Genomic DNA, 23,109 nt, shown 5'->3' on the forward strand with positions numbered 1-23,109 from the left:
ATATATAGAATTTCTTTCTTTCAATTTCAGAAGTACTAATGAGATGTAATTTTCTGAAATTTTGCTCACTGTTTTCGAACACTAAAATGATAAACATAATTACATACCTAATTAAGTTTAATGTTAAGCTACAAGCAGGTGCTTTTATTTGGTATGCAAGGTATAGGTATTAGAACAGCAATTGGGAGTTTCTTAAAATAAGTAATGTATTGATTTGAATCTGTTTTTATTCAGTTGACTGTTTTTATTGCTATTTTCATTTACTTGTTATTCCTAAGCGTCCATTTGTGTACCAAAGTATTCTAAGGGAAAGATATATAGCAAAATTGTACAGTTGAGATATAATTCACACAACCTCCCGATTTAGGTAGGAGACTCGTTTTTAAAACTAGAATGGCTTTTTTGAACTTTATTCCTCATATAACTTTCTCCACTTCAGTTAAAGCTAATGGGGAAAATTAATTGGGGAAAATTAATTCCCCCCCGCCCCTCCTTTTTTTTGCTGCCCCTCTTGTCTGTTGCTAAAAATTGCGGGTACGTTTTTTCACGTAACTGTGAAGTTACTCTACTACAGATTATGTAATTGATTATTGCCTGTGCTAAGTAGAACCCCATTTACTTTTTTTTACAACATGTGCCATTATATGGTTACTTGACTGTACTCACGCAGTTTTCGTTTATTCTAAAAAAATTTTAAAAAATGAAATAAAATCGACTTCTACGAATTAGTAGTCAGGAGCACTAAATGGGTATAAGTAGAGCGAGGTCACAATGAAAGAACACAGAGTGCTCGACGGACAGCTGGCGGCAGTTAACAGTGACATTTAGACACCTCTGCTGCGATGTTCCATGCCCACGCGCCCCTCCTTCTAATATAACCGCCTGCTGCCATCGGTCTTGTGCCTGTAAGAGGCAGCTGGAAGTCAGAAACCAAAGAAGGACGTAGGTAAAGGGTGCACATTTGTCGCTGAAGGGAGAGGTCAGGCAGTTCCATTCTGGCGGTGGCCGGCCTACGAACTTTTAAGCCACGCCCTCTGTCTGTTTCATCTGACGTGGGCGGGGCCGTGTGGAGGCAGGGCATAGCTATGGGCGTGTTTATCGGTTTGCACGCTGTTCTCTCTGTAGAAGCGCTCTGCAGACTAGTTTTCAGGTCGGACTGGAGCGGCTAGCGAGGCAAGTCACCGAGGAGGCACTCGCTGCTCTTCGGCTGCAGGTAGGCACAACTGAGGAGGGGAAACAGACAGGCACGGCAGCCAAATCCACTTTTTTTATATTAAAGAGTGGCCGTGGATCCTGAGCAGTATAGCTGGAAGTTTAGTGTATGCAATTTTGGGTTGTTCCGTTCTTCCTCAGAAGCCACCTTGAGGTATATTTTGTGGTGGAATTTATGGGTGTGTAAGCATAAGCATTGCATTCCATGCGTGTAGCAGACCAAAATGGCTTCGGAGATGAGGACACGTCCATCAATATCTGGATGAAATGATAAAATAGCGCAATGGATGAATGTGCTTGGTGTATTGAGCAAGTGCCCAAAAAATGATTGTAATTGTGACCTTGTCTAATGTAACTGGTGCTCATGTAAAGCGCTCGAAACCCTTGCAGAAAAAGTGCAGGTCACGGATTTGAGAACTGCGGTATGGTGGAGGCTGGTGGCGGATAGTAAACCAATGGCCTCCTAGATGGTCTCCAGCGATCTTTAAGATTGTGCCCATCACCCCCACCCTTTAAAGAAAAAAAATGTCTAGGCTCTAGATGGCAACGTAAATGGAGTACTTATCGTATGGTCAAATTAAAAGCTAGACAAGTCGTGAATGGGTAGGTACATTGTGGGGCTAGTTAGGGGGCTGTACCCGAAGTACCCTTATGAGGGAAGGGGGTGATGAGCCCTGCACCACGCGGCTAGGAGTCGAGGGTGGTCTGAGTTTATCCCGGGACCTTTAAAAGTGCTTACATCAAGATGACTTGTCAAATTAAAAGGTCAGTGTGGAGGAAATATAGGTAACGATAAACTATAAAGAATGCATAAAGTTAGATAAATTGTTCTGTGAACTCAGGTGATTGTCTGTTTGGCTAGCTAATTCCATGGTCTTATGCTACAAACGCTTTAAATCTTCATGAAATTAACACACTATTGAGACTGAGGCAGATCATTTTATTTCTGTATGAGGGAAACGCAAGTTGTCAGTGAAAGTGATGCATACACACCAGGAGGATCTAGAATAATGCACATGCTAGTGACTGGAGTAAAGAGATAGTCTAGAGCATAGGTCTTCAAACTTTTTGATGCCGGGACCCCCCTGTCACGTTTTAGTCGTAAGGACCCCCTCCTCATCATTGCCAACTATCTAGCGCGGCCGGTCAGGTAAGCGTGGTGGAGCGAAGTAGGGGGCGGCAGGGATGGAAGCAGACAGATGACGGAATAAATAGGTATTGTTTCTTTATTTAATTATACCTATTCGGTTGTCTGTCAACTTCCCCGCCCACCTCACCTCGCTTACCTGAACTGGCCGCCGCTACAACCATAAATACCCCCTGTTCCCACAGCAAATCATTTTTACATTGGGGAAATAAATTAAACATTTAGCAAACCAAAGGTCAATCATGAGGGGGGTTTCCTCTTTCAATGTGTGCTGCAGAATGCAGCATACATGGAAAGAGTAAAAAACTAGGAGAAATGAAAAACATTTCTCCTCGTTGCGCCGGCTGTGGGGAGGCATAAGGTTTTGGCGCTGCCCCAGGTTTACATGGTTTTCAAATCTGGGGCAGCGTCAATATCCATGGGTGTTGCATGGGAACTCCCACTGCAATGCCCATGGAATGCCTACTTGACATAGGCAACACAGCGACTTGCGCTGCTTTGTCTTACTCCATATCTATAAGGCCATGCAAAGCCATGCAGGGTGACTTTGCCTCACCTCATATGATTGAGACGCTTGTGCCACCAAAGTTTTTTAAAAAATGACACTCCGGCAACACAAGCCTCTCATAAATCAGCTCCAAAGTAATATCAGACCATAATGCTTTTTGTTTTTGCATAACAGCCCCTCAACTCCTCCTCAGGGTACTAAGTGCTCTGTTAATACAGTTATGATTAAAAGCACCCACTTCACATCTCAGTTGTTAAACACCAGGCACAAAAACACATCTTTGCCCTCACAATGCTTGGAGCGATTCGAGCAACTAAAGCCAGAACCCCTCCCAAGCATCCTTTACATATGCAGATTAACTTCTAGCACACATTTGCTTTTCATTCAGGCAAGCAGGCACCCTGGAAAGAAGGCTTGTTAGAGGATTGTTTTACTTGTCTGCTGGGCCTCTTCCTTTTACAGCACATGAGACTCAAGTTACTCCAGCTGAAGTGTTTTAACGATCGCTGTGTTTTTGTCCAAAGGAAGAGCACATGTTTTGTATACCAGGCAGAAGTTAGGCCTGGAAATGCGCGACCCCCTTCCCAGGACTCTGTGGCCCCCCTGTAGGTCGCGCCCCACAGATTGAAGACCTCTGGTCTAGAGGCATATTGATGAAAACGATGGAATGAATGTAGCACCATAGAATATGCCTTCTTTGCATTACATTGTTGCTAAAATGATGTATACTTCCCCTTTATGAAAAGTGCCACCCTACTATTGTTGCCATGCATGTCATAAGTGGTTGTGTACGTTCAGTAGTATTCATAACGTTGCAGTGTGCAGGATTCGCATGACTTGCTGTTACCGCTTTCTACGTTGAATACATATTGCTACTGATTACCACTAGAAAAGCTGTATATCCCCTGTAGGAAATGTAGTGTTATGTTGTGTAATGGAGAGTGCTGTAACTTAATCTTTGCTTTTACCTGCCTTCATGAAAAAGGAAAACACTCTTCCATCACTGATGCCAGTATTGATGTTGGTGCGCGTGACTTGAGGGTTCATGTGCTTTTGTGGGGTTTAGTAATAGTGTTGAGTACAGGCCTCCGGTGACCTACAAAGAAAACATTCATATCCTGCTTGCCTTGTGCTGGCTTGAATGGACTTTGGGTGTTATATATTGCCTATGTTGTAAAGGCCCTAAATACTTACCAGTAATGGTATTTCTCTGTTTCCACTTCCCTCCTTTCAAATAACCACAGTATGAGGCAGTCCAACCTCCACCAAGACATAAATCACTAAATAAACTCTCCTGCATCTCTCCTGACCTTATCTCCCCTACCGCTCTACCCTTCTCTTCTTTCCAGCTATTCAATTCAATAATCTTTATTCGGATATAGAGTATCCATAAAAGCACAAAGCTATATATCAGAGTTAAGCGCTAAAAAGCATTACATATAAAAACATCATCTGGGTTAAAACATACAAAAGGGACATACAATGTAAAAACAGTACAATGAATCATCATAAGTTTATAATTATCACAAAAACCAAGAGTATATCCAATTATATAGCAGCATCATATGATAAAGTGCAAATAGGTTTAGAGGAATAGCAGCAGGAGGAAGTAGGCTGTTAGACCCATAGTTAAGAGTCCACACAATTTAAACATTGGTCAAAACCAAATGCATATTCTCTAACAGCATAAAAGCAAGAAGTTCATATGATACAATCAGGTCTACTTATGAGGGACTCATACAGGCACGCAAACGAATAGCCATCTTCAAGAAGGTACAAACACGGAGGGTTAAATTTTCCCCATTAAGCTGAAGGATAATCCTATGAGCAACCATAAAGTCTGTGATTCCACTAGCCCTAAAGAAGGGAATCAAGAATTGTTTACTATACTTGTGACAAAAATTGCAAAAGAATAGAAAGTGTATCATGGATTGCTTACCTAAATTGCCGCAAGGGCAAGGCAATTGCTCAATATTGGTTTGGAAGCCTAAGGGGAAACACAACAAATATTTTAATGTGCCAACTCTAAGGCGAAAGAGCAAGCTTCGATCCCAGCGGTCAATGTCTTTTAAAAGATAACTGGCTGGGAAATGAGAGGGGGGACCTCCGTTGTCTGCCATAGATATATAACGAGCGACGGATGGTTTCGAAAGCTCTTGTTCATGTCTTAGGTCCCCATAATATTTATATATGGCTTCTCGAATAGTCTTTTTGTTAATGCCCTCTAACTGGTCTGGGTTTTGAAAAACATGGCCAAGATTTACTCTATTTTGACTTGCTCTTGCTTTGGCCAACCACGGTATGTCTCCGCCATTGTCACATTTTAGACAACCAATTACAATTTCTCTGGTTAGCGAGGCCGCCGGGTTTTGCCAACCGTTTAGCCAAAATAGGGCAGGACGGGACCTGATGTAATCTTCTATATAAAACAATTTTAGCTCATTATGACAAAGGATGAGGAGGAGATAGGTATCCCCAAAATTCTCCTGCAAAATCTGTTTTCTTCAACCTGAATACTTTTAGAATTTATAAAACCCCAGGTTTCAGCCCCGTATGTTACAGTGTGTATGCACTGTGTTGTATAAATTTTGAGTAGTGATAGCACTACCTCAATTCTTTTTGGTTGTGGAAGATTCAGGATCGAATTGACAGCCTTTACAAATTTGCTCCGGCCATATGCCAAATGGGCTGCCCAAGATCCATTATCTGAGAATTGTAAGCTCAGATATGAGAAAGTGCGTGTGCATAACAAAGTACCAGAACCTAAGGTGAAAGCATTAATATGGCGTTTTTTAGGACCGCAAAGAATTAAAAACGATTTCTTAAAATATGAGCAAAGGTTCAAACCATTCATAAAGTCAACAAAAACCCGACTAATATACGCAATGCATTGGGGGTGCGACCTATTAAAACTGCATAGTCCGCATACAAAAGGGCGGGCAGTTTATTACCATTAATCATCGGGACATCTGTAGTCAGTTCAGACAACACATTGTCTAGCTCGGTAATATATAAAAAAAACAAGAGTGGGGCCAAGACACACCCCTGTCTTACCCCTCTACCAATCACTATGTCCCCAGAGCCTGCCCCACCTGTGCTAATTCTCACCCGTGCCCTTAAGTCCCTATGTAGAAATGCTAAAAAATGCACTTGACTAAAACCTCATCCAACCCATAATTTAAAAGGCATGACCAGAGCCGCGATCTATTAACAAAATCAAAGGCCGAGGTAAGATCCATAAATGCTAGGTAGATGGGGCAGTGCCGAGCTATGGTATATTTACCAATAATCAGGTTGAGGTTAATGCACTGTTCCACTGTTCCAAGATTGCTTCTAAAACCGAGCTGACATCTATTTAAAATATTTTCCTCCTAGGCCCAGAATCTGATTTTGTTGAATAGCACCCTCCCCAATATCTTAAGTGCATTGTCAATTAAATAAATTGGTCTATAGCAACTCAGGTTGGATCTATCGCCCTTTTTAAAGATTGGAACGATAACAGATGTTGACCATGTATTGGGGATTTTAGTAATTGTCAAATTATTAAAAACATTAAGTAGAATGGGCGCCCAGAACTCTGGCCTAAATTTAATAAGATCGATGGGGAACCCATCAGGGCCGGGAGCCTTATTACCCAGACTTTGGTCGATAGCATCCTCAACCTCTGAAAATTATATCTGAATTTGTGTGGTAACATGATTGTCTATAGGATCCTCGCACTTGGGCGTAGCGGCATATATTTTAGAGAAATGGGCTACCCATGCTTCGCTAGTTATGTTACAACTTAAAGGAGTAAGTGTGTGTCCCAATGTTCTCATAGACTTGGCTGCTGCCCAGAAGCTATTTGAGTTATTAAGTCTTGCAGCGCAAGCCAAGTTGTTCCATTGTTCATTTAAGATCTCGTCTTTCCTCTGCTTAGTCACTCTTTTATATTGGTGCCTCAATAATCTAATGAGGTTAGAGTCCCTAGGGACAGCTGCGAGAGCAACTCTAAGCTCTCTGTTTGCCCGTGAGCAGGCGCTGTTAAACCACCTGGGGTTAAAGGTGGAAACAAGTGCAGGTCTTGAGATCAAGTTTTTAATACCTGCACATAATTGAACAAAAGCAGAAACTACCTCTGGGTTGGGATCAACAGATGAAAGGCAAGTATCGCAGAATGATCGATAGGTTTTTAGCATTTTTAAAAACACACTACTATTATCAATACCTTTCCATATAACCCTTAAGTTATCTGTTGAGAGTGCTAGGTTACAGGCCCCTGGCTCTTTTCTGAAGTCGGATATGGGGGCAACCCTGAATAGAACTGAGATTGGATTATGAGCCCCAAACGTGGTGGGTTTGACCTCTGCTTTAGCCAAGTAGTCTTCTAGTGTGGGCGTTATAAAAACGTAGTCTATTATTGAGGCACAACCACAGCCTCTATAGGTAGGTATTGGACTATCCTCATTATTTGTAGCCGCGATATCCATTACGTTTAATAGACTACTATTCAATAAGTACTCCAATAGTTCAATCCCACTTTTACATGGGTGGTCCAAAGAATGGTAAAAGGGAGTTGAATTGTTTCCCCCTGCAATCTTTGCATTAAAATCACCACCCAAGCAAATTCCATCTAGTTTTTGATTCCCTGTAAGATTAGGCATATCCGAGATAAAGTTGAAAAGATTAACGGAATTCATATTGGGTATAGTTAAAAAGTCATTATTATAAAAATTAATAAAACAAATCGAAATCCCCCCCGTGTGTATATCAAAGCTTGGATGTTAGCGCTTTTTGTGGGAATTGTTTTAACACTGCGGCCTGAAGAAATATTCACCCACATGGATAGGCCACCAGAAGGTTGGCCTTGTTTGGGGAGGGGTGAAATGATATTGAGGCATTCATACCCTTCAAGATATAACTCTATTGTTGCCCAAGTCTCTTGGAACATTAAGATATCATAATTGTTTATCGTCTTGACCCAATCATCACTACTTAGTTTAGAAGCCAAGCCGGTAATGTTCCAGCTTAGCACATGTAACTTTGGGTCATATGGCTCGATATCGTTGTTTTCCAAAATGGCCAGCATAGGTGTCAGGGGGACGATTTCAGTAGGTTTTGATATGTATGGCGGTCAATCTAAACTATCCAAACCAGAGAGGGCAGAGAACCTGTTTTGCAACGGATATGAGGAGATGGCTGGAGTATGCTGCTCAAAGTTTGGTTTATAAAAGAAACCAAGAGGTTATGCCCAAATATTAGTGGTGAAAAAGCTGTTAATCTCCTTTGCCATCAATATTGATCTAACAAGTGCTGGTCGGCGAAAATTAATAACAATGCAATCTCCCTCAATAGTCTTATCTGACAGTCCAACCCAGCCAACCCTACGTACCATTATAATCTCATTTATATTAAACCTCCTGAACCCTTTGTGTTTAGCCAACCAATCAATACTCTTGTTCCGTAGTTGGTCCCAAGACTCAGATTTATTCTTCCCTAATGGGGGAACCCCTGCAAGAATCAGGACATACGGGCATGCTGCCGGTGGCAGGCTTAGGACGTCTTTACTTGCCTCAGCAAATCCGCAGACATTATTACAAACAATATTTGTGAAGGCTGTAGGAAGGGCGTGATCAACAATTTGACTAGGTGGGTATGCTGTGGTGGAAATAACTGGATTTTGAGGTTTAACGGGATCAATAGGGAGTTGAGGTGAAATGCGATCTTTAGTTTTACGACAAGTATCACAAGGGATAGGAGGCTGTGTGGGAATTATAATTTCCTGTCGTTCATTAAGAATTGTGTCACTCAGAGTCTCTGATTTATAGATATCGCCCTGTGAAGGTAACTGGTTAGGTACATTACTATGCAAATTTAACTTATTAGTTAGTGATTCTAAGCGGTCCAAGCGCTTCCATAGTGCAGCGAAATTCTTATCTACAAGCTCTTTAACTCGCTCGTAGATCGTATCTATAATATTGTCAATTGCAGTGTCCCCAAGTCTAAGATTTGAAAAAGGTGTCGGTGTTGATTCAGTTTGGGTGTATACAGAGTAATTTAGTGTCTCTGAGGACGTTAGATCAACAGAGGCACAGACGGGTACTGGGTCCACTGAGACTGCTGGACCTTGAATCCATGTGGTTAGCGCAGTGCGTTGTGAATTAGAATGTGGAGGTTGTTTCCATTTAGAACAAACTGGCTTAACTGCTTTCCTTTTTCTTTTTGCCGCAGTAACTTCAGAGTTCGGGGAAACATTCACAGTTGCAAGAGTGTCCTTAGAACAAGCCAGTGATAAAGGATCCTCCATCTCCCTAATGTGCCCAATGTCCTCATTTCCCTCAGTGCCCACTTCACTTTCTCGAGCTGGCGAGTGTAAATTGTAGTCAGCTGATATAATCAACGTTGGTTGGGAGTCAATACAATCGGTATTCTCAGTTTGTAGAGGGAACTGGGGTTTTGTTAAGCCCATGGACAAGCGCCTCTCAGTTAGCTCGATTTCGGTGCTAACGATATTGACGGCTCTCTCCAGCATACTGTCTATGAACGTGGTATTACGCGAAGCTGGAGCAATATTACGTTTGCCCATAGCGATTGCTGCCCCAAACATAAAACTTGAATGATTCACCACTGCCAAGCGCAGGTGATCGAAGATATCAAAGGGGGTGGCCCAGCCCGGCCTCTAACTGCCCCTGACGGGCACAGACGGGCCCGCCCTTGCTCCGGGCTTCGTCCGGGCACGTCCCACACGTTGCGGGAGTCAGCGCTCGTTTTTCAAGTGCCTCCTGGCGCTGGAAGATGGCGTGGTGGCCGTGCGCGGCTGATTGCAGTCTGGGCATTCTGGGTCCCCCAGCAGGCACACGGAAAGCAGAAACCCCATAAATCACTAAATAAACTCTCCTGCATCTCTCCTGAACTTTCTCCCTCCTCCCCCTTCACCCTACCCCCTACCGCTCTACCCTTCTCTTCTTTCCAGCTATTGACCTCTGCTCTCACTTTCCTTGCTCATAGTTCCCACCCTGCTTATTCACTGGACTTTATGTGAACTTTCCCAATGGAGCTACCTTGTTTAGCTAAAGTGGAGACGGTCTGTGGATTCCCTCCTCGGACATCACCTACCCAGTCGGTCTTTGGGCAGACTTCCCTTCGTCTCTCCTGCCATCTATTCCCTCATCCTCCCCCTTCACACTTCCTCCTCGACCCCCCCCTACTTCTCTCACCTCTCTTTCCTCTTTCAATGTGTTGCTTATTTTTGACGTAATGTGTAATTGTTATCATTTTCTGTAACATTGTGTAACCTAATGTAAAGCGCTCTGATACCTACATGTCTAGCCAGTGCTATATAAAACTCATTAAATAAATAAATAAATCAATGAATAAAAGGAAACTCCATTCCTCCTGACGTTAAAATGCACAGGCTCAACCTTAGTTGGCCTGGCATAACCAGGAGGGTAATGAATTATAGCGAGGGAGTTGTGCTCAGAGTAATGCAATTACTTACCAGGAAGATGTTGCTGAGGAATCTCCGAGAGTGAAGGGAGGTCTTGGAAATCACTCCTTTTCGTTGTAAATCCGCAACCTTTCTATGAAGGTTGCCTGATCTTCTGATGAAAACCAGCACCCGTGGGCAGGACTCCTGAACGGGACACCCATAAAATTCGATATCAAACCCCCGGGCGTCCGCTGTTAGTCGTTTCCAGTTTAGAGCGAAAAGAGCTACCCTCCCACCCACTTTTAACTGGAGAGAAAGGCAAACTCTCACCTGCATGGGTTTGCTGTCCTCTACCAACACCTCTGGTCCAGGGCGACCTCTACGAGTCTGAAAGAATTCCCCTTGACGGGATTGGCCTTCGAATCACTTGGTTACTCTTGTAGGGCCTTGGGTGAAGAAGCAGACGGTTGCGTGCCCCAATCCATGGTCGACCCAACAAAAATCTTTTTAATGAAAGCCTGCGCTTTGTCAAAGGAGGCAAAGGTTGCCGCAAACGTTCCAAGTTCTTTAATGAACGCCTCCTCGAAGAGCCCACCTTGTGCCACCTCACCCGTCTCAGTGGAAGCTAAGTTCCCTAGTTTGGAGTCAATCATGCGCAGCTGGGAGTGGCAGCGCTCCGTTGACAGGGCGCAATTAGCCTTCCCTAAGAAAATAACAGCACTTTGCGCCCAACCAGACAGGGAATCCAACGAGACCGGGTCCCAGAGGACTTGGCCTCCTCCACTAAATCCAAAATCTTTGTAAGAGGGCTGCATATATCCATCAACATGTCCTGGCATGAACGCCAGGACCTGTCTATACCCTTCTTGGGGTCCCTGATATATTTCTGTAGGAAAGTGGTCATGTGGGGGTCTAACTCAGGCGTCGCTGGCACTTTGCCAGGAAGGGAGGGGCGTGTACGTTCTGCCTTAAGGCAAGCCCTGACCTCTTTAACGGCTTCCTAAGCTGACTTGCCACATATCAGGAGACACTCTCTGAGGGTACCCACTCAGCGGAGCAGGGATGCACCAAATCATCTGGGTTCAACATGTCTTAAGGGGCTCTGGTCTACAGGCGCCACAGGGTTTGGGCACCAGGGCTGAGAAGGCCTGGCCTCGTCAGGAGAATCCCCTTGACCATCATCCTTCTCCATGTCTGGTGAAAGACCACCGTCATGTCCGCAAAGGACTCTCATGCAGACAAAGGTGCAGGGTGTGCCAGAAAAACCTTTTTAAGGCGTTTGAAAGGTGAAGGTAGACAAACTGGACACAGGCAATGCGCAAGGCCCTGAACCCAACGGGTAGACCCTGCAAGCCCAGCTTGTTGTAAAAATACTCAGCTCACTCCAGGCGTGTGACCAACGTCTATTAATTGCAGCCTAAGGCAAAATGTGGCGACTGGAAACCAGTCTAACTATGGGAGCACTGAGCGCTAGAACAGCAAGTCTCATGCCAGGGGCAGACTCATCCTAAAGCTCTGAGGGTATTTTGCAAAAATCAATGCCTGGGCCCTGCCCCAGAACAGCTTTGAACGCTCTATGGGCGTGTGCACCACTCGCTCATGCACGAAAAACTTAGCCCGTACAGACTCGTTTGCTGCTCTGCAACATGAGCATTAAGCTGTTCAATTATTAGTGTACCACGGGCGACTGGGCTTCCAGACAGCTCGGGGAAATGCTTGGAGCTCCGTGGGAACGTAGCTTAATAGTTTTTCCAGCGATCTCCAATGTGCCCTGCAGTGCAATAAGACACTAATGCAATGTGGCACCCTCTAGCGCGCGGTTAGCCTCACCGCAGTCACGCGGCCCGAGTGTTACCTGCGCCGCGAGCGGAGCTGCAGAAACTGCTCCCGCGGCGCGCAGTACCGCTGACCAGTGGTAGACACATGACAAAGGCAATAAATAAGTAATTGCAGCTCTCGTATGACCCTGGAGACCTCCTCTGTTGCCAAATCCTGGTCGAGTGCCTCCCTATTTTCCGCCATGAGTGTCGATAGGAAGATATCTCTAAGGAATTCAGTACTGTCCTCTTCCGTTTTGTCTGAGGCCGACTGGTATAATCTTTCATAATACTTCGCAAAAGCTTTGGCTGTTTCTGCTCCGGCCCTGCACCGCTTGCCCTCTAGGTCCCGGATTTCTGACACCCAGCCCCTTGCTACCACTTTGTGTACCTCCCACAACACGCACTGTGAGCTAACCGAGCCGGTGTTCTCTACAAAGGACTGTTCTGTGCGTTCTCTAAACTTATCTTGAAATTCGTGGTCCCTAATGTGCCAGGGATCCATGCGTGGTGGAAGAACTTCATCCTGGGCCGGACCGCAAAGGGACACCTCAACTGGGGAGTGATCTGATATACCCCTAGATTTATATTGCGCGTTCTGGAACTGCCCCACATGCACACACTGCGTGAAAATGTAGTTCAGTCTTATCCCACTACCGTGTGCTGCTGATATGTGTGTGTATTGCCTAGTGGATGGGTTGTGCCTTCACAGTTCAGTAAGCCCCAGTGCCTCGGCGAACATCCGCAATGGTTCCGGGCCAACCGGCCGGGGAGATGGCCTGGCTCTATCTAGATCCAGGGACATCGTATCATTCATGTCCCCCTCCCCCTGTATGAGGATCCCTGAGGGTAAGTCAAGCATTAATTTGCTTAGCTGCGGAAGCTTCTCCGCGTGGAGCTTCGGGGGTATGTAGGTGGAACATAAGTTGAGAGTACGACCTTCCCAAGTCCCTGTCAGTGCCATCTGCCCAAGGAATCATGCCATATGTATCCCGGTATAAAAGGTAGTGTATTCCTAACTAGAATTGCTACCCCTCTAGAGCCAGAGATAAATCCCGTGTGTGCCAGGAGGGTATATCCAAACCTGTTGAGTGCCAGGTAACCATAACCCCTCAGGTGTTTCTCCTGTAGGAAGGCCAGATCGGGTATTGTCTACGTACAAATTGTAGAACCATAGTCCGCTTAATCTAGTAGCAACAACATCAAAACATCAAACATACATAACCCATTAATGCATAAATCTTACCCTGTGACAAACTCTCCCCACCCTGCACTGTAGGCCTAAAACTACCCATATCCCCAATATGCAGAGCGCCTGTCCTCCCTTTCTGGCAAACTCTATGTATCGGGATCAGCTAGCACAGCCACTTCCTGACAGATGAAAGCCTCTGCCCCAACCTTCAAGTTCCAGCATGTGAGTTTGTCCTATTACAGATCAAAGGTTGCTCTCGCCCCTTACTCGATTTTCAGAGGCCAGGATGATCTGAGTAGAATTCCTAGACCATTGTGCGTCTGGCCCGGCCAAAGTCCAATGCCCAGCTTGTGTCTGCCTCGCTGGTCTAGCCAGGCCCCCTCCAGCCACCCTACTCACTTACCAGGGCTCAGTTGGCGGGCCTACGGTGAAAGTCTTGTGTCCATGTCCCTGTTGAGCGAATCAGCATGGGAGCCGCCTCCTCGATCCCCATGTCCCTGCCGGTCATGTTCCTTCTGTTGCTGCTGCATGGCCGTTCTCCCATCCTCCAGCCATTTCCTTACCTCCTCCGGCATGGTGAAGAACCATGACTATTCATTATGCAAAACGCTGAGCTTGGCCGGGAACAGCATCATGTACATGAGGTTTTCTGCACGCAACGCCCTCTTGACCTCATCAAAGGTGCGTCGCTGACGCTGCACCATTCAGGTAAAGTCTGGGAAAAACCAGATTGTTGTGTTTTCGTATGGTAGATCACCACTCAAGCTCGCTGCCTGAAGAATGGCATCACGATCGCGGTAGTTAAGCATCCTGGCGATAATGGTTCTTGGGGTTGCTCCGGGCTAAGGCATAGGCGCCCTATGCTCCTTTCAACGGAGAAAAAGTTCGGGATGCGGTTGGGCTTGATGTGCTTGACAATAAGTTCCTCCAGAAAGAGGTCCATGCAGGGGCCCTCCACTCCCTCCGGCACCCTCAACACCCTAATGTTGTTTCTTCGGGTCCATCCTTCTTGTTCTTCAAGCTCCGCGGCCATTACCTTATGTTGGCTTGCAAGGTGCTGCACCCGCTCTTCCAGTTTCCGAGGGGCAAATTGGAGTTCACTGATGTGTGTCCCTGCAGTGGCGAATTTCTCTACCCTAAGAAGATTAACTTCTAATGTAACTTTGTCCATCTTGGACTCTAGGGTTGTTCCCAGCTTATGGATAGCTGTCATTATGGCTCCCAAAGAGGGCTCCTGTGCTTCCTGGGCTCCAGATTCCGCTGATCCCTCCACCGGTGCCTGCCTGGATACCGCATATCTGTCCAAGCTATTGGCTTGGGTCAGGGGGACACCCTTTGGTCTCATCGTTGCCTCTTAACGAGGCCCCGACATGGTGCTCTACTCCCCTGCTCCTAGACCCAGGGGGCTGGATGGACTTCTCTCAATCTTGTCTATGCTTGCGCCCAAATGCTGGTAGTTAGGCTTTCTTGGGCCTGGCCTCTGTTTCCTCTATTTCCTCACAGCGAAGAACCCGGCTTACCTCGAGCCAGATATCTCTCTCAAACAGACTCCAGCTTCAATCTGTGCTTTTAGACTCTTCAAGCTGCCACCCAGGCTGGACCTCCATGCGCCCCTTTCCTACTTCAACTGTGGGGATGGCTCTCATAGCACCTCGTCCGTTAAGGGGCAGTCGTCAATTTGGTGTGTGCCCCAGAAGCCAGCTCCCTGCTCAGTTGCCTTCACTGCCAGCTGCCTCCAACCGCTAGGGAAACCGGGAGTGGAGGGATGGTAGAAACTCTTCCTCGGCTGCTTGCTCCACCCAGGGCCGCAGGTCCGACCCAAACTGGAATGGAGAACGTTCCTCACCTTCAGGACACAAGCGGCTCCAAGTCTCTGTCGCTCCCAGACTCCGCGGTCGCGGGTGGATCATGTGCTGATGCCAAGTCATGCCCCCCAATCAGTTCAAATATTAATGAAAAAACAAAGCAGCAGACTTGAGTCAAAGCAGTGTCAGGCACTTTGCAAAAGTTAACAGGTCACTTTTTAGTCATTGATTGATGTATAACTTACTTACTGCCCGTTATTCTGACTGGTAGTAGGGCAGCAATGAAGGACTTCCATTTCTGTCTGTTGTGGGCTCGTTTTTGTATGGTGCCCCAGCTGTGGTTCACAGTCTTTATTTCTGTTTCCATAGTTCGCCTCCAGGTGTTCTTTGGTCTAAACTTATCTTTTGTCTTCTGGGGTACAGTGGAGAGCTGTTCTTGTAATGGAGTCTTGTTCTCTTCTGAAGTGTTTCCTATCCATCTCCATCTTTCGCTCATAATGATGGTGTCCATGCTCTCTGGCTTGCATCGGGTGAGCAGTTCCTGGTTGGAGGGGATTTGTGGCCAGAAAATAAGTATGATTCTTCTCGGGTTACTAGTGTAGAAGGCTGACAGTATGGTGATGTTGCTTCTCGTCACCCGCCAGCATTCTGAGCCATACAATAGTATGGCTAGGAGACAGCTCTGGTAAAGCCTCAGCTTGGTGTTGGTGCTCTACTGAGATGACCTCCACACACTGTTTAGCATCCTGAAAGCATTCCTGGCTTTGTTCAGTATGCTCTTAATACCACTGCCTGCCCTTTCATCATGCCTGATAGTACATGCTGGGTAGGTGAACTCTTCAGTCATGGCCAGGTCCTCTCCGTTCACCTTGATTGCTTAAAGGGTTCAGGTATTGAGAGGCAGGACTTCTGATTTCTTTGTGTTGATCTTCAGGCCCACTTGCTGTGCAGAGATGTCGAGGCGAGACGTATTTTCCTTTATATATGATGTTGCGTGTGAGAGAACACCCTACGCTCACATCACACAGCAAGAATACTGACCAACACACCCTAATTGTCCCAAAGAAAACTGAGCCTTTTGGAACAGTTTCAGATCTCTGTCTGAGGGGAAATGTAGAAAACCATTCAGGCAATGAAACCTACCACACATTTCGACAATCCCATTCCCTCACACCTGCTGAAAGAGATCCTGCAATCTGTCACTCCCTTATGGATGAAAATCTTGACCCCGCAGATCCAAACAATTGCAACCTTGGTCTTATAACATCAAATTGGTAAACTGCTCCCCAACCATCTGAGACGCCATAAAATCGCTAGGCATCACACTAGACTCAAATCTAAACACACAAGCGCACATACAAGCTGCAACCAGAAGCAATAACCTACATCGGTACCATTTAAGAAAACGAAAACCCTTCATACCAATAGGAGACCTCAAAACAATGGTTCAATCTCTAGTGCTGTAAAGACTGGGCTTTGAGAATGCCACACTCATAGGTCTACCTAAAGCCAGCCCAGCCCCAATGAAAGTGACAAATACAGCAGCAAGACTTTTAACAGGCATACATTGCTATGATCACATTTCTCCATCACTCAGCGCCCTCAACTGGCTCCCAGTTGAAGCTAGGATCCAACTGAAGGTTGCATGCATATCACATAAAGTCCTACACAATTCGGGTCCAAAATACATGGTGAATAGGATCAAGCTATCAGGAGGTGGAAGGTATTTGAGAAGTGCTAAATCCCTCATTCTAGAACCAGCCAAATTCAAAGAAAGGAAAACTTACGGCCGCACTTTCTCTGGATCTGCTCCAAAAATGGAGAACTCCCTAGCACCCGTAACGAGTGAGGTAATTACTTTTTTAAGTTTTTCAAGAAGGAAGTCAAAGCCATACTACTAGAAAAATATGTGGCATGAGAGAACTATTTTGAAACTGTAATTTCACCCTATTTGATATTGTATCCTGTTATGTTATACGCTGCTCTTCGAATTCTATATACAGCATATCTTAAGTCACAGCTGTTCTTACTGAACTGCAACCCTCATCAGCCCTCTCTTTGTACAGCGCTCTGTTACCATGATGGTCATGTTCGCTCTTTATAAACCACAATAAATAAATAAAATCTGAAGGGCCTCATTCTACCCCTTATATACCTTCATAATTGAATAATTTTCAATTAAAGCCAGACTTCATCTTTTATCTAGATTGCTTTAGGTCTGGCCTTTGAGAGTGCTTTGGCTGTCTCACCAGACTACTTTTTCCCCCAACTAATTCATTCATAAAATGCATACATAGAGTGGGTTTTGGTATGTGGGCTTCATCCATAGGTTTGTTAAGCTGTCACTCACATTTTGCTTCCACCCACCACAGCATACAGCTTGGGATAACGGGTCTGCCCACTTTGCCATCATTTTGAGTGAGTGCACAAAGCCTGTGCATATTGTACGCATACAATAGAAAACATTTATTCTCTCTTCAGTAACTCATTTAGTTCAAAGTGTGTTTTATTTTATTTTTTATATTAATTTTAAACCCTAGCTACTTATTTTCTCTGCACTTCAGGAAGATGAAAAAGTGTTTTCCGTCTTCTTTTTAAAGTTGTTGTTATGAAGTGTTTGACGGCATTTTGACTTTGCGACATCCTCCTATTTGAGTGATTATGTGGTGATTTATTCTTCTCCCTCTTCTTTAATTTTTACATGAAATAGAGGCCTAAATAAAGCATGTATATGCTCACTTAGTATTCGTAAATACCTTTATTTTGAAATCCTTAATAAAAAGCATCTTTTAATAAATAATAAATCTGTCACTATTTGATACAGGATTAAGATATGCGATGATAGCACCTAGGAACAGTGGGATGATATACACCCCGACATTTTGAATTGCTATAATTATTTGAGCATGAATTTGTGAAATATACATATTTGTATCCGTATGAGGGATGGGACTGTTCACCCACCCTGGTGTTTTTTGGGGATTGCAATGTCCCTTTATTTATATAGGAACATAATTTTTAGAGCATTGTACATACACATATTTACTTTGTGATGAGTCAGATATGAACAGGAAAGTCTCTATCCACAAATGTTTGAGTACATTTAAAAAAAAAATAAGTTCATCTGCACTTCAAGGGTATATGCTTTAACTGTTATGCAAAATTATTTTTGTGATAGATACAAAATTGACTTAGAGTAATCGGATTCCTAACAAAGGTTTTCTTTACAGAAAAAAGGCATGTTGACGGGTGCAACATGTCTGCCTTCAACTGGAAACCATTTGTTTATGGAGGTTTAGCTTCTGTCACTGCTGAATGTGGTAAGTAATTTATTTATCCAGCGTATCATGAATGGTTGCATACTGTGTCTTCGACTTTATCTTCTTGTAACATAAAGTAATTCCTACTGTTTCACTTGCAAGGAATAACGCCACCATGCTGTAGGTCTTTAGGTAAATGTTCAAAATGCAAGCCACATACTGTGGCATTTGTAGGTGCTTTTTACTTTTAACTAACTGATAACTTAATACCTCTGGAATACTAAATTAACAGTTCAATATTGCATTAGTATCCCAGAAGTAGGGCATGGCACATGCAATACTCTTCACAATTTCTACCTCTGCAAAATATTGAATTTGTTAGTATGGCATATTGATTCTCTTTTATGCAACTTCTTGGAGGCATATATTGTGTGTATCGAATTAGGAATTACCTATGTCTGGTGACATGTACCATCACCTCTAGATTGCTGTTGAAAGAGCAAAATGTAATTTTCCCAGATTGACGTGACAAACACTTTTTCAAATACAGCCTTGATGCAGTACGTTTTTGATTTACCAATGCAAATATGTTTGTTTATTTCATAAGACCTAGATGTGACTTCAGTTGATACAATCAAAAAAATTCAGAAATCTAATGCCATACTAAAAAAAAAAAAGTTTTGTTTTTGCTTTGGCTTGCCGCAGTAGTTCCTAGTATCCGCAGTGTGTACAGTGTTTTTGTATTAGCGCCCCTAAGATTCAGTGCAGTGTGGTTGGTGGTTTAGTGTCCTTAGCATGCAGTCCGGTTGATTAGTGACCCTCGGATGGTGTATACTGGTGTTAAGGACACTGGGGCTCATCGGGCCAGTGTGGTTAGTTAATGTCTCTGGGATTCAGAGCAGTGTCCTGAGTTTGTGGTGATAGGATGCACTTTGTTAAAGTCCATACTCTACATTCTTGTGGTGAGGGCCCCAATAATGCAGAAACCAGAGTCCTATACCAGTCTCCCAACCAGCAACTTTAAGACAAACTCAATGTATTGGATGCTGCACATTTGAAGAGATATAAAAGTGAGCAGAGTTTGTAGTTCACGCAGATAGCTGCCAGTCTTTGGTGCATCATAACCATTCCTTTCTTGCGACTTTGCAAGTACAGTGGAACCCTGAGTGAGACCAAGCTAAGTATGACAGAAGTGGCAGAAGTAGCAGTCCCTTGCTGAGTGTTGTTGGCACGCAAAAACCTCTGTATGGCTCTGCTTTGTGTTCTATGTTAGCAAGTATACGCATGTTTCTGATTTTTTTTCTATTATTCTTATGATAATCACTCATGTACAGACTTCCTGCCACCTACATAAACAGCAATTCTTTCGCTACCTCCAACTTTGCTATGCTGTGCATTCACATATTGCTCATTTTGTTGAGCGCACTGACTACTGGCAGGCAAAGTTGGGTGCAAACAAATATCTTTTTCAGAAACCTATCTGCTGCTAAAGTACTCCTGCTGCCTAGAACAAGTATCTGAGGAAGCCGAGTCTTCGCCCACCCGTCTCCCGCCGCCTGACCCTTGTTCCATCTGTGGGTCGGACCGCTGAGCGGAGCGCGGTGCTGCGGCTTGCCAAAACTACATTTCCCAGCATTCCCGGCGACGCTGACCGCGTCAATCGAGCGCCAGGAGGCGCATAAAATTGTTGTCACCCCGGTCGAGTGGGGAACCTTTCAGAAACCTATCTGCTGCTAAAGTACTCCTGCTGCCTAGAACAAGTATCTGAGGAAGCCGAGTCTTCGCCCACCCGTCTCCCGCCGCCTGACCCTTGTTCCATCTGTGGGTCGGACCGCTGAGCGGAGCGCGGTGCTGCGGCTTGCCAAAACTACATTTCCCAGCATTCCCGGCGACGCTGACCGCGTCAATCGAGCGCCAGGAGGCGCATAAAATTGTTGTCACCCCGGTCGAGTGGGGAACCTTTCAGAAACCTATCTGCTGCTAAAGTACTCCTGCTGCTTAGAACAAGTATCTGAGGAAGCCGAGTCTTCGCCCACCCGTCTCCCGCCGCCTGACCCTTGTTCCATCTGTGGGTCGGACCGCTGAGCGGAGCGCGGTGCTGCGGCTTGCCAAAACTACATTTCCCAGCATTCCCGGCGACGCTGACCGCGTCAATCGAGCGCCAGGAGGCGCATAAAATTGTTGTCACCCCGGTCGAGTGGGGAACCTTTCAGAAACCTATCTGCTGCTAAAGTACTCCTGCTGCCTAGAACAAGTATCTGAGGAACCCGAGTCTTCGCCCACCCGTCTCCCGCCGCCTGACCCTTGTTCCATCTGTGGGTCGGACCGCTGAGCGGAGCGCGGTGCTGCGGCTTGCCAAAACTACATTTCCCAGCATTCCCGGCGACGCTGACCGCGTCAATCGAGCGCCAGGAGGCGCATAAAATTGTTGTCACCCCCGTCTCGCGGGACGCCGGGCGAAGCCCGGGCCAAGGGCGGGCCCGTTTTAGCCCGTTCTAGACTGTGAGAGACTGGACTGGGCCAGCCCTCTTTCCCCTAACCTCAAATTCACCTGTGGTAAGACGATATATATTCATATTCAAAGTGTAATTGACTTATTATATTTACCATCAGGGCATTTCTGCTCAGGTTTGACTGATCATAATGTCGAGACAAAAAACACCTGTCACCCTGGCAAACACAATGGACAATTATTTGGTCCAGGTAGTGGCAAAGATTAATAATGATCGGAGGTCTTCCCTGGGACTTATGGATTCCCCACCTTGTGCCCAAATTAACCAATCAGGGATATTCCAGTCTGCTAGAGATGAAATCACCACCATCGACCCGATTGAGGACCCCTATGATTCTTCCACAATAAATGTATCCACGGCTTCTATTGTCCAACAACTTGATCCCTTTGTTGATCTACTCATCCTAGAAGAGCCAAATAAATCTGACACAATTGTGGAGCTAGATCCAGAGAGCAACACTCCTCCCACTCCTGTCCCTGCACCAAGAGCTAAAAAAGGGATTACTAAGGTACCTCCTAGAAGAGGTGGCCTACGTTCCTGTAAAACTAAATCTGTAACCCCACCAAGAAGAGCAAAGAAAAGGGTGGAAGAAGGGATAAGGAAAGAAGAGAACGAAAGTGTAGATTGGGAGGATACCTTTTTAAATAAGCTCATGGGAACACTGTAGTCCAAATTATCAGGGTTAATGAAACCTCTTATATCAAAAGTAGACCAATTAGCTAATAAAGTTAATAAATTAGAGACCCTCCTAAGAAAAACCAATGAGGGGGTGGGGGAAATATCAAACCTAATAATAACCAAATTTGAACATATAGAGGCTGCAGGGAAAACACTTGGGGGAATTATAAATACAGGCCTACAAATTCCACCTGACCATATTCATCAAGCCTGCTCTGGACATGGTGAGACTCCTAATACCGCCTCAACATTAGAAACAGTACAACCAGTAGGCAATACTGCCTCTGAGACTCTTAATCCAGAAACTGGCCCAGTTGAATTAATCGTTGAAGCTTCCCCCTTGATTCTAGTACTTGCAAACACACCAACGCTGAAAATAGGGCAGATCGAGTCCTCGGACTCCTTACGAAATAAGGCTTTGCAGTGGCTTAGCAATAACATGCACATATCCCCCTGGGGTAAGGAAAAATTATCTGATGATCTGCTCATAGCAAGAAGGGTTAAGTGGATAGGCACTAAGGCAAAGAAATTTCAAGGGGATTGTGTGGTTTTGAATTTTAAGGGCCCTGAAGTTTTATCTGATGTCCTACGGAACATCTTCCCTCCACAACTTAGAACAGCAGAAATAATACCACTGACACTGGATTTCTTCTATAGTAGAAGAGGACTAGTAGCTAAACCTAGCATATTGAGAACAAAGTGGACAGTTGTGGGAAATAGAAGGGCCAGGACTGACCCATTATACGAGTGGGGGTTAAGGTTGGATAACCACTACTCCGCGCTATCTGACCTAAACGAGTGTGATTGACTCGCATGTGCTTTTCCTGTCGCTCCTGAAATCCAGCTGCACCAGGGACATGATAGGACTCTTATTTCTAATGAGCCTGTATTAGATAAATTGACCCCGGTCTCTAAGGCATCCCCCACTCCCTCCCCAGAGGATCTAAGTAGAGTTTGGATGGGGCAAAAAAGAACACTAGAGGTAATTGAGAATCCACCAATATTGAATGGTGACTTAGCGCCAGGTATAGAACTCGAAGATCGAATATACACTTCTGATATTGATCAGATTCAGTACCAACTGGACATATTGCCATTATCTATTATTTCTTGGAATATAGCTGGCATTACAAACAAGCTAAACATCCCAGATTGGGTCGATTTTATCGACCTTTACGATATAATAATGTTGCAAGAAACTTGGGCGCTCTCCCCAATTTTCCGGCAAGGGTATTTGAACTTTCATGTCCCAGCCATAAGAAACCGAGTGGGTCGACACTCTGGGAGCCTGTTAATTTGGGTACGTCAAACATTGAATTGCTCAGTTAAACAAAGGTCTATACCCTCTAATGATATTATAGCTCTTGACATTAGTTGGCAAAATGGTCAACAACTAGCCCTGTTCAATCTCTATTCCAGGGGAGTTGGTAGGGGTAAACCATCAGAGACCCTAACGACCCTCGAGCACTATATTGAAATGCTACCAGTGCTACCCCATGTAATAATAGGCGGGGATTTTAACACCACCTTCGAACCTTTGGGCGAAGAGGATAGGACCCTGGCCGAAGA

General features: G+C 45.0%; 1 protein-coding gene across 2 annotated transcripts in view; it reads left to right on the plus strand.

The window, feature by feature from the left end:
* The first annotated feature begins 1,078 nt into the window (after positions 1-1,078).
* Positions 1,079-23,109, plus strand: part of SLC25A30 (solute carrier family 25 member 30) — a 224,294-nt gene continuing 202,263 nt past the window's right edge. For both annotated transcript variants that reach the window (XM_085621828.1, XM_085621829.1), the window contains exons 1-2: positions 1,079-1,213; positions 18,320-18,409. In XM_085621828.1, the coding sequence (XP_085477954.1) occupies positions 18,346-18,409 (64 nt within the window). In that variant the 5' untranslated portion in view covers positions 1,079-1,213; positions 18,320-18,345. The remainder of the gene's footprint in view (positions 1,214-18,319; positions 18,410-23,109) is intronic.

This window comes from Triturus cristatus, chromosome 8 (assembly GCF_964204655.1).
Source record: "Triturus cristatus chromosome 8, aTriCri1.1, whole genome shotgun sequence".
Classification (NCBI taxonomy): Eukaryota; Metazoa; Chordata; class Amphibia; order Caudata; family Salamandridae; genus Triturus; species Triturus cristatus.